Source organism: Macaca mulatta, chromosome 11 (assembly GCF_049350105.2).
Source record: "Macaca mulatta isolate MMU2019108-1 chromosome 11, T2T-MMU8v2.0, whole genome shotgun sequence".
NCBI lineage: Eukaryota > Metazoa > Chordata > Mammalia > Primates > Cercopithecidae > Macaca > Macaca mulatta.
Window position 1 is genome coordinate 129,737,151 of NC_133416.1, and position 17,490 is coordinate 129,754,640.

The window sequence follows — 17,490 nt, forward strand, 5'->3', positions numbered from 1 at the left end:
AAACTACAAAAATCAGCTGGGTGTGGTGGCTCACGCCTATAGTCCCAGCTACTTGGGAGGCTGAGGCACAAGAATAACTTGAACCAGGGGCGGAGGTTGCAGTGAGCCAAGATCACATCACTGCACTCCAGCCTGGGCGACAGGGCAAGACTCTGTCTCAAAAAAAAAAAAAAAAAGGACTTCAAAAACTAATTGGCTCGGTGTGGAAGTTCATGCCTATAATCCCAGCACTTTGGGAGGCTGAGGTGGGAGGATCATCGGCGTCCCCAAGGCTGCAATGAGCCATGATCACACCACTGCACTACAGCCTGGGCAACAGAACAAGAAACTGTTTCAAAAAATAATAATAATTGACTCTTGCTATTTTCCACAGTGAGGCTCTCTGTTTCTTCACAACTATTAAAATTATCATTCCTATGCTGGGTACAGTGGCTCAGGTCTGTAATCCCAACACTTTGGGAGGCCAAAGCAGGTGGATCACTTGAGGCCAGGAGTTCGAGACCAGCCTGACCAACATGGTGAAACTCCGTCTCTGCTAAAAATACAAAAATTAGCTGGATGTGGTAGCACACGCCTATAATCCCAGCTACTCAGGTGGCTGAGGCATGAGAATTGCCTAAACCTGGGAGGAGGAGGTTGCAGTGAGCCAAGACTGTGCCACTGTACTCCAGCCTGGGTGACACCGTGAGACTTTGTCTCAAAAAAAAAAAAAAAAAAAAAAGAGTACTAGTTCTAGACTTGACACATTTGATCTTTTAATAATTTCGTTAGTTAGTACCAATACACAAATCGTCACCTATATAAAATTGGCCTTACTGCAGTTGAGTCAAAAGAAAGTAAAGAAAGTTGGCCTGAATTTTCTCCTTCCTCCCACACCACACCATTCAGAGCAGCAGTCCAGCCAGCGTCATGTGAGCACGACACAGCACATTGGTTAAAGATGATGTAGCCTCTTCAGATAACGTGTTAAATTCTTTGGGGGTGAGTCGAAGTTACTGTCATGACAATTGTTTTTCCAAGAGACATCTAACAGGCTATAGTCAGTAATTCTCCAAGCAAACTACAAGCTTCATTCAGATCAGCTTTGTAAAAAGTAATCACAAATAACAAATTAGCAACTATTTCCCTAAATGCAGAAGAAAAATCTGTATGTATCCTGAAAAAAAATCATGTCACAAAGTTTGTCTGAAATGAATGATTACTAGTTCCTAGAACAGAAAGGTTTTAAATATTTTTTCTCCCACCAAACGTGGAACTCTTCACTCATATAACATAAAATGTATTTTTCATTTCCCTGTAAAAAATCAGTAATTATTCTATAGAGACAGAAAGTCACATGAAGTCCTAAAATCATCAAATGTTTTTCTACTTAATCATTCTACAATCAAAAAACATGTTTATGCATTTAAACAGGACTTTACAAAGTTAGGTTTTATTTCTCATGTGTTCCAGACAATGCAGAAAAGTCTAGTACATGCACGTACAGGAAACAGAAGCATTAAATAATGCATTGACAATAAATAGAAGCCACTATGATCAAATCATATCTAAGAAATCTATGTTCTAAGACAAATATCTAAGTGATTAAAGAAAAACATTTTTAATATTGAAACAAAAAACAAGGCCAGGTGCAGTGGCTCATGCCTGTAATCCCACCATTTTGGGAGGCCAAGGCAAGAGGATCATTTGAGGCCAGGAGTTTGAGACTGGCCTGGGCAACACAGTGAGACCCCATCTCTACAAAAATTTAAAAATTAGCCAGGCATGGTGGCATGAGCCTGTGATCCCAGCTACTCAGGCTGCAAGTGAGCTATGATCATGACACTGCACTCTAGCCTGAACAAGACAGTGAGACCCTGTCTCAAAAACAAACAAAGAAACTAAAAGATAGATTCCCATGGCAAACACAAACAAATAATTCATTCTCTTTACTCTCAGAATGTTAGCATATAACTCCTAACACTGTGGTAAAAGTCACTATTAAAGACAGAATTAATTTAAACTAGAAACTCAAAAAAAAAAAAAAACCCTAGCTACTATTTTTATGCTTTAGCAAACCTCAGATTTTTAAGTTATCATTCATTTATTCAATATGTATTTCTTGAGTGTTTGGATCCTTGAAAAACAAAGATAAACAGAATACAGCGTTGGCCACTAAGGGAGATAGACAAGAATATTTAGACAAGAAATTCCTGTAAAAAGTGTGAAGTGCATCCAGAGGTTTCTACAAAATGCTGTGGGAACAGAAACAAATATCCTTCCTGTAAGCTCCTGTGAAAAATAAAAACACTGATAAATTCCTGCTAGGTTAATGAGTGGGTCTACAAACAGGAAACAGAAACAATCCTCTCTGGACTCTCATCTCTTCATTATCCAGTTCTCAGCAAGCCATTTAATCTCACAGTGCCTGAGTACATAAAGCTATAAAACGAGAGGGGTTGTTTCACAGGAATTTTGTAAGCAGTCTTATAAGGTGGCTTCTTATCTGCCATATTCCAAGATAAACGGCTTATTTTAAAAAGTAAACATGGGGGCCGCGCACGGTGACTCACACCTGTAATCCCAGCACTTTGGGAGGCCGAGGCGGGCAGATCACTTGAGGTCAGGAGTTTGAGACCAGCCTGGCCAACATGGTGAAACTCTCTCTCTACTAAAAATACAAAAATTAGTCAGGCGTGGTGGCAGGTGCCTGCAATCCCAGCTACTTGGGAGGCTGAGGCGGGAACATCATTTCGACCCCGGAGATGGAGGTCGCAGAGACCCAAGATCACACCACTGCATTTCAATTAAAAAAATAAAATAAATCAACATGGTTAGCTAGTATTTGCCAAATACAAATGTAGGCCTCACTTAAAACTTAATTGCCTGTGACATGAAAGAGCCAAAGCACTGGTACTTTTTTTTTTTTTTTTTTTTTTTGAGACGGAGTTTCGCTTTGTCATCCAGGCTGGAGTCAAGTGGCATGATCTCAGCTCACTGCAACCTCCGCCTCCCGGGTTCCAGAGAGTTTCCTGCCTCAGCCTCCCGAGCAGTTGGGATTACAGGCGCCCGCCACCACACTCAGCTAATATTTTTGTATTTTTAGTGGAGACGAGGTTTCACCATGTTGGCCAGGCTGGTCTCAAACTCTTGATCTCAACTGATTGCACCCACCTTGACCTCCCAAAATGCTAGGATCACAGAAGTGAGCCACCAAGTCTGGCCACTTTTGATTACCTCAAGTAATATAATTCTCTCCAGTGAAGGGCCAGTTGACCTTCCAGCAGCTCCCCTACAGAGAAGGGTAAAATCTTCACTGGTTCTAAGTTGACCTCTGCATGTCATACTTTACTCTCCCCTTCATGGGTATAAAGTTACGACTGTATTCAAAACCCTCTGATTCTCTCCACACTATTTAATGAGCTCCTACTATGCGCCAGGCACTGTCCTAAGCGTTGTGTGTGTGACAGTGAATGAGACAGAAAGTTTCTGTGCTTTCACGGAGGTTAAATTCTGGTCAGGGAGAAATGGACAATAAACAAGTAAAAAAATGAAAGCCAATTTCAACTAGTGAAGAGTGCTATGAAAAAAATAAAACAGGGTAGTGTGATGCTGCTATAGAAGGTGTCTTTAGTTGGGGTAGCCAAGGAAGGGATGCCTGAGGAGGTAACATTTGAGCCACGACTTGAGTGACCAAGCGGCACCGGGGACAAAACATCCCAAGCAGAAGAAACAACAAATTCTGAAGTGGGAATGAGTCTGGGAGTTCAGAAACAGCAAAGGGGGCTGGGCACGGTGGCTCACGCCTGTCATTCCAGCACTTTGGGAGGCCAAGGCAGACAGATCATTTGAGGACAGGAATTTGAGACCAGACTGGGCAACATGGCGAAACCCTGTCTCTACTAAAAATACAAAACTCAGCCAGCTGTAGTGGCTCACACCTGTAGTACCAGCTACTCAGGAGGCTGAGGTGTGAGAATTGCTTGAGCCCTGTAGGCAGAGGGTGCAACGAGCCGAAATGGTGCCGCTGCACTCCAGCCTGCGCAACAGTGCAAAACCCGTCTCAAAAAAAAAAAAAGAAAGAAGAAGAAGAAAGAAAAGAAACAGCAAAGGGGCCAGTGTAGCTGAAGCAGAGTGAGAAATGGGGGTGAGAAGGACAAGAGGTCGGGAAGGTGGGCAGGGTCCAGAGAACAAGGGGCACTGCAGGTCCAAGGAAGGAGTTTCGATTCTTATTTTAATGCCATGAGGAGCCCCGTTAGATCACGATGTGTTGGTCTTGGTTGGTGCCACATCTACAACACCTGGAACAACTTCCGGTGCATAGCAGACGCTCAGGATATTTTCTGAATGAACTGCAGACTGTTAAAAACACTGCCTTTATAAAGCCATCATATTTTCTCTAGACTAAACAGTCCCAGTTACTTTGTTCCTTTTATGATATCATTTTGAGTCTCCCAATCTCTAACAGGTGACATTAAATAAATCCCCTTAAAAATAAATGTGACAAGAGCAAATGACATATAACAGATACCCTCTCGTAAGTCTAACTCTTCCTAGAACAAACAGGTAAACAAAAGATGCGTAATTATGAATAGACGCTTTGGCTAAAAGACGAAGAAGTGATACTTGACTTGCACTTTATGTCTCGGAACTACTTAATCTCCGCTTCTGAAAGACATCTGAGCTTCCACAGGATCCAGACCCCAAGAATATCAAGACACTGGAAAGGGTAGTGCATGCCTGTAGTCCCAGCTACATGGGAGGCTGGGACAAGAGAATTGCTTGAACCTGGGAGGCAGAGGTTGCAGTGAGCTGAGATCGTGCCACTGCACTCCAGCCTGGGCAACAGAGCAAGACTCTGTCTCCAAAAAAAAAAAAAAAAAAAAAAAATCACCTCTTCTAACCATGGGGGTAGATAAAATGCAGAATATTTACTCACCAGAAGCAGTCTTGTATATGGCACCCACTGACAAAATACTAGCAAAGTTTGCTTTTTAAATCTACAAAAGATCATACACTACCAAGTGTCTGAGGCTCAAGATATTTTTGTGATTATGCTTAGAGAACTCACAGGGACAATCAAGTTGTTAAGTTAGGAGCTGGGATCCAGTAGTAAGACAACACTGGCGCTCAGGACTCAGGCCTGTGTGGTCAAACCTCCCTCTACCCAAGTCCCAAAGCAGTGGCATGCGCTCCTCAGCACAGAAAAGCTCCAAACTCCCAAGCCCCAACAGCCTACACAAAGTTCTCAAGGCTAGACAGATACCAAATTTGGCACCTTTGGGGTTAAGATGTTGGCTCAGGTTTACAAAAAGAAACCACTGCCCAATTACTGAGCACCACAGAAAACGCTCCAAACGTTGTGAAAATCAAAGCCAACGGTGCAGGCAGACTGGGCGCTACTAAAAAGATTTCAGGCAAGCGAACAGCATCGCCAAATTGACATTTTAATTGAACCTCTCTGTCATTGTGCAAAGAATAGAAGTGAGGAGAGACGAGGCAAGAGGCATGGACGGTGCCCCGCAAGTCCAGGTAAAGATGATGATGGTCTGACCCAAAGCAGTTAGGGCCACAGGACACAGGTGAGGAGGATGGACAGCGAGACCAGAGGCGTGGGATCGGACAGGCAGGTGGACGGTCTCCTGTGTTTCCAAGCCTCAAAAGGAAAACTCGGGAACCTTCTCATAACTGAAAGCAAGCAGCAGGAAGAGCACTGACAACAATGACCCGCTAAAACGTGACCGCACTGAGTCTGCTGTGCACAAACAGGAAAAGGCTGCCGAACGCAGCTTCTCTGCAGCAGCATGAGGTGCTCTGTATTTCCCTCCTGGACGATCCTAAAAGGTTATACTGGGTGAAGTTCAGAACTTCTGGGAAACTGAAAAATGAAAAAAAAAAACTTGGCCGGGCGCAGTGGCTCACGCCTGCAAACCCAACACTTTGGGAGGCCAAGGTGCGCGGATCACTTAAGGTCAGGAGTTTGAGACCAGACTGGCCAACATGGTGAAACCCCGTCTCTACGAAAAAAAAATACAGGCCAGGAGTGGTGGCTCACGCCTGTAATCCCAACACTTTGGGAGGCCGAGGCGGGCGGATCACCTGAGGTCAGGAGTTTGAGACCAGCCTGACCAACATGGAAAAACCCCGTCTCTATTAAAAATCCAAAATTAGCAAGGCATGGTGGCACATTCAGGTAATCCCAGCTACTCGGGAGGCTGAGACAGGAGAATCGCTTGAACCCGGGAGGGGGAGGTTGCAGTGAGATTGCACCATTGCACTCCAGCCTGGGCAACAAGAGTGAAACCTGGTCTAAAAAAAAAAAAAATTAGCTGGGTGTGGTGGTGGGTGCCTGTAATCCCAGCTATGATACTTGGGAAGCTGAGGCAGAAGAATCGCTTGAACTCATGGGGCAGAGGCTACAGTAAACTGAGATCATGCCACTGCACTCCAGCTGGGCAAAAAGCAAGATTCCATCTTGATTTAAAAATTTAAAAAAAAAAACAAAACTAAAATCAGAAAAAAAAAAAAAATTCAAATCTGCAGCAAACCTCGTCGCAAAGGAATTAAGCCAAGTAAAATCCATTGTGTCAGAAAAGATCCCAAGATTCAGCCAAAAGGACTTTTAACTAAATGTGACTATCTGGAGTCTTTTCAATTGTGGACCATACAAAACAGCAAATCCTGCCACTAACTGCTCCATCAGCAATCAAGACAAATGGATTTCAGGTAAAGAACAACTTCCCCAGAGCACAAACCCCCATCCTAAAAGAGCCCAAGAATTCCCCAAGTAGGTAATGAAGAAACACTCAATGTAAATGCAAGGTCACAACCAGGCTCAGAGGTTTGAGGTTCTAAGTCACCAGTAAGAGGACGGAGAAGAATAGAAGAAATCAAATTATTAGGTGCAGCGTATACTGCTCAGGTGATGGGTGCACCAAAATCTCACAAATCACCACTAAAGAACTTACTAATGTTAGCAAACACCACATGTTCCCCAATAATCTACGGTAACAAAAACAAATTTAATTACCCTGCTCGCTGCGGAAGCGGGTGCTTCTGTCTTTTCGATTATTTTGGCCGGGCGCGGTGGCTCAAGCCTGTAATCCCAGCACTTTGGGAGGCCGAGACGGGCGGATCACAAGGTCAGGAGATCGAGACTATCCTGGCTAACACCGTGAAACCCCGTCTCTACTAAAAAATACAAAAAACTAGCCGGGCGTGGTGGCGGGCGCCTGTAGTCCCAGCTACTCGGGAGGCTGAGGCAGGAGAATGGCGTGAACACGGGAGGCGGAGCTTGTAGTGAGCCGAGATCCGGCCACTGCACTCCAGCCTGGGGCACAGAGCGAGACTCCGTCTCAAAAAAAAAAAAAAAAAAAAAAAGTTAACAAGGGCCAGGCACAGTGGCTCACGCCTGTAATCCCAGCACTCTGGGAGGCAGAGGCGGGTGGACTGCCTGAACTCAGGAGATCACGACTAGCCTGGGCAACATGGCAAAACCCCATCTCTACTAAAAATACAAAGAATTAGCTGGGCGTGGTGGCGCACGTTTGTAGTCCCAGCCACTCTGGAGGCTGAGGCACGAGAATCGCTTGAACCCAGGAGGCGGAGGTTGCAGTGAGCCAAGATTGCACCACTGCACTCCAGCCTGGGGGGACAGAGTGAGACTCTGTCTAAAAAAAAAAAAAAAAAAAAAAAAAAAATTAATATGATAAATGAATTTAAAAAAAGAGCTTTAACAACCTTAATAAGGTGAAAAAAAGCACCAGTAAGACTAAAAAAAAAACTTACCAGGAAGGACATATTTGTGTACTGTTTGTGGAAACAAAAATAAAGGCTTTTTGTTTTGCAATTTGGCAATATCTATTAACAATTTTAAATTATTTATACCCCTTGACTCGAATTTCATTTCTAGGGGAAAAAAAATGAAAAAAATTTCATTTCTAGATTGCACCTAAATGTGTATGATTAAATTAGGTATAGTACATCAAAATAGTATAATACCAAACAGCAGCTTATTGTTTTAAATTAAGACCTGTATTTCCTTCCATATGAATGCCCCAAATCCACAGTCTACAATCTACAAAAGCATATTATTAAAATTGGTCTATATATAAGACCCCACTATGTGTGCATTTTAATTCTACAAATTATAGACAACCCTCACAAAAACAGTGTTCAGCAAATGAAGACAGACACCAAAAAGCACATACTGGATAAATTATAGTTATTTAAGGTTCAAACACAAGCAAAACAAATCTGGTAAACTTTTTTTTAATTCTCAGGAAGATATTTTTCCCCCTTCACAGTATCAAAGACCTGTATAAGAAGTCTTAGGCCGGGCGCGGTGGCTCAAGCCTGTAATCCCAGCACTTTGGGAGGCCGAGGCGGGCGGATCACAAGGTCAGGAGATCGAGACCACAGTGAAACCCCGTCTCTACTAAAAATACAAAAAATTAGCCGGGCGCGGTGGCGGGCGCCTGTAGTCCTAGCTACTCAGGAGGCTGAGGCAGGAGAATGGTGTGAACCCAGGAGGCGGAGCTTGCAGTGAGCCGAGATAGCGCCACTGCACTCCAGCCTGGGCAACAGCGTGAGACTCCGTCTCAAAAAAAAAAAAAAAAAGGAAGTCTTGAGCTCGTGCCTGTAATCCCAGCAGTTTGGGAGGCCAAGGAGGGCGGATCACAAGGTCAGGAGCTCGAGACCAGCCTGGCCAATATGGTGAAACCCCGTCTCTATTAAAAATAAAAAAATTGGCCGGGCGCGGTGGCTCAAGCCTGTAATCCCAGCACTTTGGGAGGCCGAGACGGGCGGATCACGAGGTCAGGAGATCGAGACCATCCTGGCTAACACAATGAAACCCCGTCTCCACTAAAAATACAAAAAAAAAAAAAAAATTAGCCGGGCGTGGTGGCGGCGCCTGTAGTCCCAGCTACTCGGGAGGCTGAGGCAGGAGAATGGCGGGAACCCAGGAGGCAGAGCTTGCAGTGAGCCGAGATCGCGCCACTGCACTCCAGCCTGGGCGACAGAGCGAAACTCCGCCTCAAAAAAAAAAATAAATAAATAAAAATAAAAATAAAAAAATAAAAAAATAAAAAAATTAGGCCGGGCATGGTGGCTCACGCTTGTAATCCCAGAACTTTGGGAGGCCGAGGCAGGCAGATCACGAGGTCAGAACATCACAACTATCCTGGCTAACATGGGTGAAACCCCATCTCTACTAAAAATACAAAAAAAAAAAAAAATTAGCAGCCGGGTGCGGTGGCTCACACCTCTAATCCCAGCACTTTGGGAGGCCAAGGCAGGCAGATCACTATGTCAGAAGATCGAGACCATCCTGGCTAACACGGTGAAACCCCGTCTCTACTAAAAATACAAAAAAAAAAAAAGTAGTGGCCAGGCACAGTGGCTCATGCCTGTAATCCCAGCGCTTTGGGAGGCCAAGGTGAGTGGATCACGAGGTCAGGGGTTCAAGATCAGCCTGACCAACACGGTGAAACCCCGTCTCTACTAAAAATACAAAAATCAGCTGGGCGTGGTGGCGGGCGCCTGTAATTCCAGCTACTCAGGAGGCTGAGGCAGGAGAATTGCTTGAACCCAGGAGGCGGAGGCTGTAGTGAGCCGAGATCATACTACTACACTCCAGCCTAGGCGACAGAGCCAGACTCCATCTCAAAAAAAAAAAAAAAAACATTAGCCAGGCGTGGTGGCAGGCACCTGTAGTCCCAGCTACTCAGGAGGCTGAGGCAGGAGAATGGCACGAACCCAGGAGGTGGAGCTTGCAGTGAGCTGAGAACACGCCACTGCACTCCAGCCTGGGGGACAGAGTGAGACTCCGTCTCAAAAAAAATATACAAAAATTAGCTGGGTGTGGTGGCACATGCCTGTAGCCCCAGCTACTCGGGAGGCTGAAGCAGAAGAATAGCTTGAACCCGGGAGGCGGAGATTGCAATGAGCTGAGATCGCACCACTGCACTCCAGCCTGGGAGAGAGAGTGAGACTCTTGTCTCCAAAAATAAAAAATAGAAAATAAAGGAAGTGTTGAGAACAAGAAGATTCTTAGTGTAAGGGCCCTGGGGAGTAGCTCATAGAAAGATAAAGCTTGTCAGTTCAAATATAAAGAGCTGACAAGTCACCTCCTCATGTATGGTCATGAGCTAAAAATTCAGCACAGAACATGCAGTCCAAGGCATGGAGACAACCATGTTGAAACAGAACAGCTGGGCGTCAGTCAAACTGTCCAAGAACCTGACATCACATCCTAGAAATATCAATATAGTCGAAATGCAGCACTTTAGCCTTGCTTATAGAGGTTAGGAAACTAAGTTGTTAAATATCTCACTGAGGTCTCAAAGGCAAAGCAGGGACTCAGCTTGTCTTCTTAGCACTATGCTACTCTGCTCCTCTTTAAAAAAAAAAAAAATCACTAAATTCAGAGGTTCTAGAATGTAGGGTACGTAGACCTTATACCTTGCATTTCCGCTTATTAGTCAAACAGTAGCTACTGTACATTTCTTTCCTCTTCCTAAATCTAAACCTCATCATTTGAAAGGCCCGGAAATTCTTTTTTTTTTTTTTCCCTTTGAGACAGAGTCTCACTCTGTTGCCCAGGCTAGAGTGCAGTGGCGCAATCTCAGCTTACTGTAACCTCCTCCTCCTGGGTTCAAGCAATTCTCCTGCCTCAGCTTCCCAAGTAGCTGGGATTACAGGTGTGCGCCACTGCACTCAACTAGTTTTTGTATTTTTAGTAGAAACGGGGTTTCACCATGTTGACCAGGCTAGTCTTGAACTCCTGACCCTAGGTGATACACCTGCCTCAGCCTCCAAAACTGCTGGTATTATAGGCATGAGCCACTGCACCTGGCCTTGGCCCAGAAATTCTTAAGTAACATCCTCTGATGCCTTGAGTTTTCCAAGCCATTTAAGGTAGCAGAATCTTACAGACACCCACATAATTTCACTAAACCAAAAATTAAAAATCAGAAGGGGCAAAAAATCTGATTTTTATAAACATACCTAAGTTCACTCCTGAGCTTATTTTGTCAATAAAGTTACTTTTTTTTGTTTTGAAACAGGGTCTTGCTGGAGTGCCATGACGTAATCATAGTTCCCTGCAGCTTCCATCTCCCAGGCTCAGCCTCCTGAGTAGCTGAGACTATAGGCATGTGATACCATGTTTGGCTTATTTTATTTTTATTTTATATGGAGTCTTGTTTTGTTGCCCAGCCTGGAGTGTAGTGATGCAATCTTGGCTCACTGCAACTTCCACCTCCTGGGTTTAAGTCATTCTCCTGCCTAAGCCCCCCGAATAGCTTGGATTACAGGTGCCTGCCACCATGCCTGACTAATTTTTGTATTTTTAGTAGAGACGGGGTGTCGCCATGTTGGCCAGGCTGGTCTTGAACTCCTGACCTCAAGTGATCCACCCGCTCAGCCTCCCAAAGTACTGGGACTATAGGAGTGAGTCACCCCGCCCAGTCAATTTTTTTATTTTTTATAGAGACGGGGTCTCACTTTGTTGCCCAGGTTCAAGTGATCCTCCCACCTTGGCCTCCCAAAATGCTGGGATTACAGGCGTGAGCCACCGTACCTGGCCACTGTTACCTTAATATTTACAAGTTCCTTGTTAGTATAGTGGTGAGTGTTTCTGCCTGTCATGTGGAGACTGGAGTTCGAGTCCCCAACAGGCAGCCATATAATATTAAGAAAATTAATTTTTGTTTTTTTTGAGACAGAGTCTTGCTCTGTCTCCCAGACTGGAGTGCAGTGGCGCAATCTTGGCTCACTGCAAGCTCCGCCTCCGGGGTTCAGGCCATTCTCCTGCCTCAGTCTCCCGAGTAGCTGGGACTACAGGTGCCTGCTACCATGCCCAGCTAATTTTTTGTGTTTTTAGTAGAGACGGGGTTTCACTGCGTTAGCCAGGATGGTCTTGATCGCCTGACTTCATGATCTGCCCGCCTTGGCGTCCCAAAGTGCTGGGATTACAGGCGTGAGCCACCGCGCCCGGCCAAGAAAATTTTTAATAACAAAAGTAAATATTTACAAATTACAAACTCAATATTCTTTTAGCTAAACTGCTAGATACAACTAGAATAGATCACTGCAAACCTATGCTCTTTCTAGACACAAACTACATGCCAGTTTCTAATTTGTTGCATAGTTACCCATAAACTGAACTGATTAATTTCTCTATAAAGGAGGGGTCGTCCCTCCAGAACAGACACTGAGCCAAGAAGTATCCCATGTGTGTATTTCCGGCTTTTTTTTTTTTTTTTTTTTTGAGACAGAGTCTCACTCTTTCGCCTAGGCTGGAGGGTAGTGGCACAATCTTGGCTCACTGCAACCTCCGCCTCCCGGGTTCCAGCAATTCTCTGCCTCAGCCTCCTGAGTAGCTGGGATTACAGGCGCCCACCACCAATCCCAGCTAATTTTTTTGTATTTTTAGTAGAGACGGGGTTTCACCATCTTGGCCAGGCTGGTCTTGAACTCCAGACCTTGTGATCCACCCGCCTTAGCCTCCCAAAGTGCTGGGATTACAGGCGTGAGCCACCGCGCCCAGCCCTGATGTGTGTATTTCAACCACTCCCTGGTGTTTACATCTCAGTTCAACAAAATGACCTCAGAATGTTTCTCTACTCACCAATACTCTGTCTCCAATTTTGAGCTCTCTTTCTCCTTTCTTGATTGAGCCAGCCTCTGAAAGGTTGGAGATAGATTCGCTGGCAGTTTTTGTAAGGTTGCTGATCGGAGGCGTAGCTGAAGGTTCCTTGGCTGCTGGCTGTGATGGTTTCTGGGGAATGTTTGAGGGGGTGGCTGGGGAGGAAGACACCATGCTGGCTGTAGAAGTGGACAGCGGTGAAGTAGCTTGGGAGGCAGGCGTCATCTGCAGGCCATTAGCTTCATCTTCTGCTTGCACCTTCCTTGTTAACTTTGAAGGTCGGGTAAATATGCCCTTTAAAGGCTCACACTGGAAATAGCGAACTCCTGCCACCGAACCGTCGTTCTTGCCTATGGGTTCATCTAAAACAATTCCAGCCCACTGGCCTGGTGCAAACTGAGTTTCTCCAAGAAACTGGATAAATCCAGGCTTATTTCCATTCACCCAAACTCGCTCCCCAACTCGAAAGTCATCCACAAATTCCTCCTGAGTCTCAGATGATGGAGTGCTGGATGCTTTTTCACTGGATATTGTTTTTTCTACTGGAGCTACAACTGAAAACAAAACATCAGAAGAGATTCGATTTAATATTCAAGCAGACAACCTCTAACTTCAAGAAAAACTGGAGAAAGCCAACAGCCCGCAGGAGTAGTCTACAACTCTTAGAAAGGTTGTTTTTAGACAGAGTCTCACTGTCTCCCAGGCAGAAGTGCAGTGGCGCGATCTCAGCTCACTGCAAGCTCCGCCTCCCGGGTCCTCGCCATTCTTCTGCCTCAGCCTCCCAAGTAGCCAGACTACAGGCACCCGCCACCACGCCTGACTAATTTTTTGTATTTTTAGTAGAGGTGGGGTTTCACCATGTTAGCCAGGATGGTCTCAATCTCCTGACCTCATGATCCGCCCGCCTCAGCCTCCCAAAGTGCTGGTATTACAGATGTGCACCACCATACCTGGCTAATTTTTGTATTTTTCGTAGAGACGGGATCTCACCATGTTGGCCAGGCTGGTTTCAAACTCCTGACCTCAAGTGAACCTCCCACCTCAGCCTCCCAAAGTGTTGGGATTACAGGCATGAGCCACTGTGCTTCACAAAAGTGTTTTTGTTTGTTTTGTGTTGTTTTGTTTTAAACAAGGAAGCCACGAATAACTGATCCTTCACTACGATCATCAATGCTGCTAAACTCAGCAAACTGGTAGTTGAGGTTTATTCCTTTACTTGCAATTAATATGAGAAAAAGTCAAAGCAAGAAAAAAATAAAATCAGTCCTTTTTCCAGGCCTATATTCATAATTGGTCTGATTTCATTATTTGCTACACCCACCACCCTGAACATCATCAGCAAATACGCATTCAGATTCACTAAATACCACTACTCCACAATTGAGTAGTCAATTCAAGCTGACAAAAACTAGGACACAAAAACCAGGCACGGTGACTCACACCTGTAATCCCAGTTCTTTGAGAGGCTGAGGTGGGCAGATCATTTGAGGTCTGGAGTTTGAGACCAGCACAGTCAACATGATGAAACCCTATACCTGCTAAAAAAAAAAAAAAATACAGGGCTGGGCGCAGTGGCTCACATCTGTAATCCCAGCACTTTGGGAGGCCGAGGTAGGCAGATCACCTGAGATCAGGAGTTTGAGACCAGCCTGACCAATATGGAGAAACCCCATCTCTACTAAAAATACAAACTTAGCTGGGCGTGGTGGAGTGCGCTTGGAGTCCCAGCTACTCAGGAGGCTGAAGCAGGAGAATTGCTTGCACCTAGGAGGCAAAGGTTGCAGTGAGCCGAAATCACGTCACTGCACTCTAGCCTGGGCAACAAGAGCAAAACTCTGTCTCAAAAAAAAAAAAAAAAAAATTAGCTGGGCATGGTGGTGGGCACCATTAATCCTAGCTATTCGGGAGGCTGAGGCAGGAGAATCACTTGAACCTGGGAGGCAGAGGTTGCAGTGAGCCGAGATTGAGCCACTGCCTTCCAGCCTTGATGACAAAACAATACAGCATCTCAAAAACAAAACAAAACAAAAACAAAAACCAGGCCGGGCGTGGTGGCTCACGCCTGTAATCCCAGCACTTTGGGAGGCAAAGGCAGGCAGATAACCTGAGGTCAGGAGTTCAAGACCAGCCTGGGCGAAACCCCGTCTCTACTAAAAATACAAAATTTAGCTGGGCATGGTGGAGCACATCTGTAGTCCCAGCTACTTGGGACGCTGAGAGCCATGATAGTACCAATGCCCTCCCGCCTGGGCGACAGAGTGAGACCCTGTCTCAAAAACAAAGAAAGAAACAAACAAAAAAACCTACAAAAATTCATTAAGCTCTCCACATAAAAAATTTTATGTCTTTCAATTAAAAATTATTTCAGGCCAGGCATGGTGGCTCACACCTAGAATCCAGCACTTTGGGTGGCTGACACCTAGAATCCAGCACTTTGGGTGGCTGAGGCAGGCAGATGAACTCCTGACCTCAAGTTAAGACCAGTCTGGCCAACATGGTGAAAACCCATCTGTACTAAAAATACAAAAATTAGCTGGGTATGGTGGCGTGTGTCTGTAATCCCAACTACTAGGAAGGCTGAGGCAGGAGAATCGCTTGAACCCCGGAGGTGGAGGTTGCAGTGAGCCGAGATCGTACCACTGCACTCCAGCCTAGGCGACAAAAACTCCGTCTCAAAAAAAAAAAAAAAAAAAACCCGCAGGGCACGGTGGCACATGTCTGTATTCCAAGCAATTTGGGAGGCCAAGGCAGGCAGATCACAAGGTCAGGAATTCAAGGCCAGCCTGGCCAATATGGTGAAACCCTGTCTCTACTAATAATACAAAACTTAGCTCGGTGTGGTGGCGCACGCCTGTAGTCCCAGCGACTCTGGAGGCAGAGGCAGAAGAATCACAGGAACCCAGGAGGTGGAGGATGCAGTGAGCCAAGACTGTGCTACTGCACTCCAGCCTGGGGAACAGAGCAAGACTCCATCTAAAAAAAAAAAAAAAAGGCACAGCGCAGTGGCTCAAGCCTGTAATCTCAGCACTTTGGGAGGCCAAGGTAGGCGGATCACGAGGTCAGGAGTTCGAGACCAGCCTGGCCAATGTGGTGAAACCCCATCTCTATTAATAATACAAAAATCAGTCGGACGTGGTAGCGCGTGCCTATAGTCCCAGCTACTTGGGAGGCTGGGGCAGGAGAATCACTTGAACCCAGGAGGCAGAGGTTGCAGTGAGCCAAGATTATGCCACTGCATGCCAGCCTGGTTGACAGAGCGAGACTCTGTCTCAAAAACCATAAAAAAAAAAAAAAAAAAAAAGGCCGGGCGTGGTGGCACATGCCTGTAATCTCAGCTACTCAGGAGGCTGAGGCAGGAGAATCACTTGAACCCAGTAGGTGGAGGTTGCGGTGAGCCAAGATCGGGCCATTGCACTCCAGCCTGGGCAACAAGAGTGAAACTCTGTCTCAAAAAAATAAATAAAAAAAAACCTTTCAAATATTTTCAAGAATATGAACGTATATAAAATAATGTTTTAAAATTAAAAATCAAATTGAAGTCTGCATATAAGATAATTCATTTGTCATAAAGGAAAGGTGTAAAGTATTACCAGCCGTAGGTGTCTTCAGAGCTGTGCTTCCAGGCTTCAGGATCTTGGTGGGGGCCTTAAGCCCGCTTGGTTTTAGCATACTCATTTTCTTTGTATGTCAGAGCTGCTTCTCCTTTGCTTGTTGCCACTATCTTTCCCCAACCATCGATACAACCGTGGCTTCTATAGTGAAGTCAGTCTCTGGATTAAATCTGAAAAGAGAAATAAATAGAAAGATTTTATAATCTATAGGAGAAAGTAGGAACAACATGTAGCTTTCACAGACTAAAGCTTTCCTTTTATTTGACAATAATCCATCTCCAGGCTGAACCTAGGAACCTAGAAGACTCTGGTTATTAAAAACATGAAAATGCTGCTGAAATGGACTTAAAGGCAATTTACTATCCTCAAGACAAGCAGTTAGCCGGGTGCCATGACCCACTCCTCACACCTGTAATCCCAGCACTTTGGGAGGCTAAGGTAGGAGGATTGTTTGAGGCCAGGAGTTCGAGACCAGCCTGACCAATATAGCAAGACCCTGTCTCTACAAAAACAAAAATAAAAATAAATTAGCCAGCAGGCTGAGGGGGAAGGATTTCATGAGCCCAGGAGTTTGAGGCTGCAGTAAGCCATGATCACACCACTGTACTCCAGCCTGGGCGACAGAGCAAGACCCTGACTCAAAACAAACAAACAAAAAACACAAAAACAAAAACAAGCAGTTGAGACAAACGAAGTATTTGCTTTGCTTTATATACCTAATGTTCTCAGCTGAGTACAGCTCCTAAAACCCACACAATCCCTAAAAGAGGGTTCAGAAAAATCTACACCAAACAATGGGGGGAGGAAAAGGAAGCTTTCAGTTTTTCACTTTCATTTCTATATTGCTTACGTTTCACTACAACAAGTCTGTATTAGCTATATTTTTTAAATCCACAGAATTATGCAATTTACAATATAAAACTATATATATGTTAAACTACAGGAAGATTAAAACTATGTAAGAAAAAGCCCTATCTGGGAAGTGATGAGGGAAAATTACCTTGGTTCTATCTAGAAAAACGCAATATACTGCTGGTTTACTCAAGACCAGATATGAATCTATGACTTTTGGGCTAAGGTAAAATAGTATCCTGTCATCTTCTCTTTACCTCCATAGAAAGTGAGTTGAAGACGACCTTGGGGTTTTGGAATATAGGGAAATATTTTCAGATATAATACCTAAAAACAGAACAATTCAAAGAGAAAAATGCTGCCATTTAATGACTCTCTGTCAAATGACAGTGTTCT

General features: G+C 44.8%; 1 protein-coding gene across 11 annotated transcripts in view; it reads right to left on the bottom strand.

Moving 5' to 3' along the window:
* CLIP1 (CAP-Gly domain containing linker protein 1) overlaps positions 1-17,490 on the bottom strand; it is a 147,444-nt gene that overhangs the window by 89,088 nt on the left and 40,866 nt on the right. For all 11 annotated transcript variants that reach the window (XM_077955576.1, XM_077955581.1, XM_077955573.1 and 8 more), the window contains 2 exons: positions 16,222-16,412; positions 12,614-13,185 (listed from right to left, as the gene is read on the bottom strand). In XM_077955576.1, the coding sequence (XP_077811702.1) occupies positions 12,614-13,185; positions 16,222-16,306 (657 nt within the window). In that variant the 5' untranslated portion in view covers positions 16,307-16,412. The remainder of the gene's footprint in view (positions 1-12,613; positions 13,186-16,221; positions 16,413-17,490) is intronic.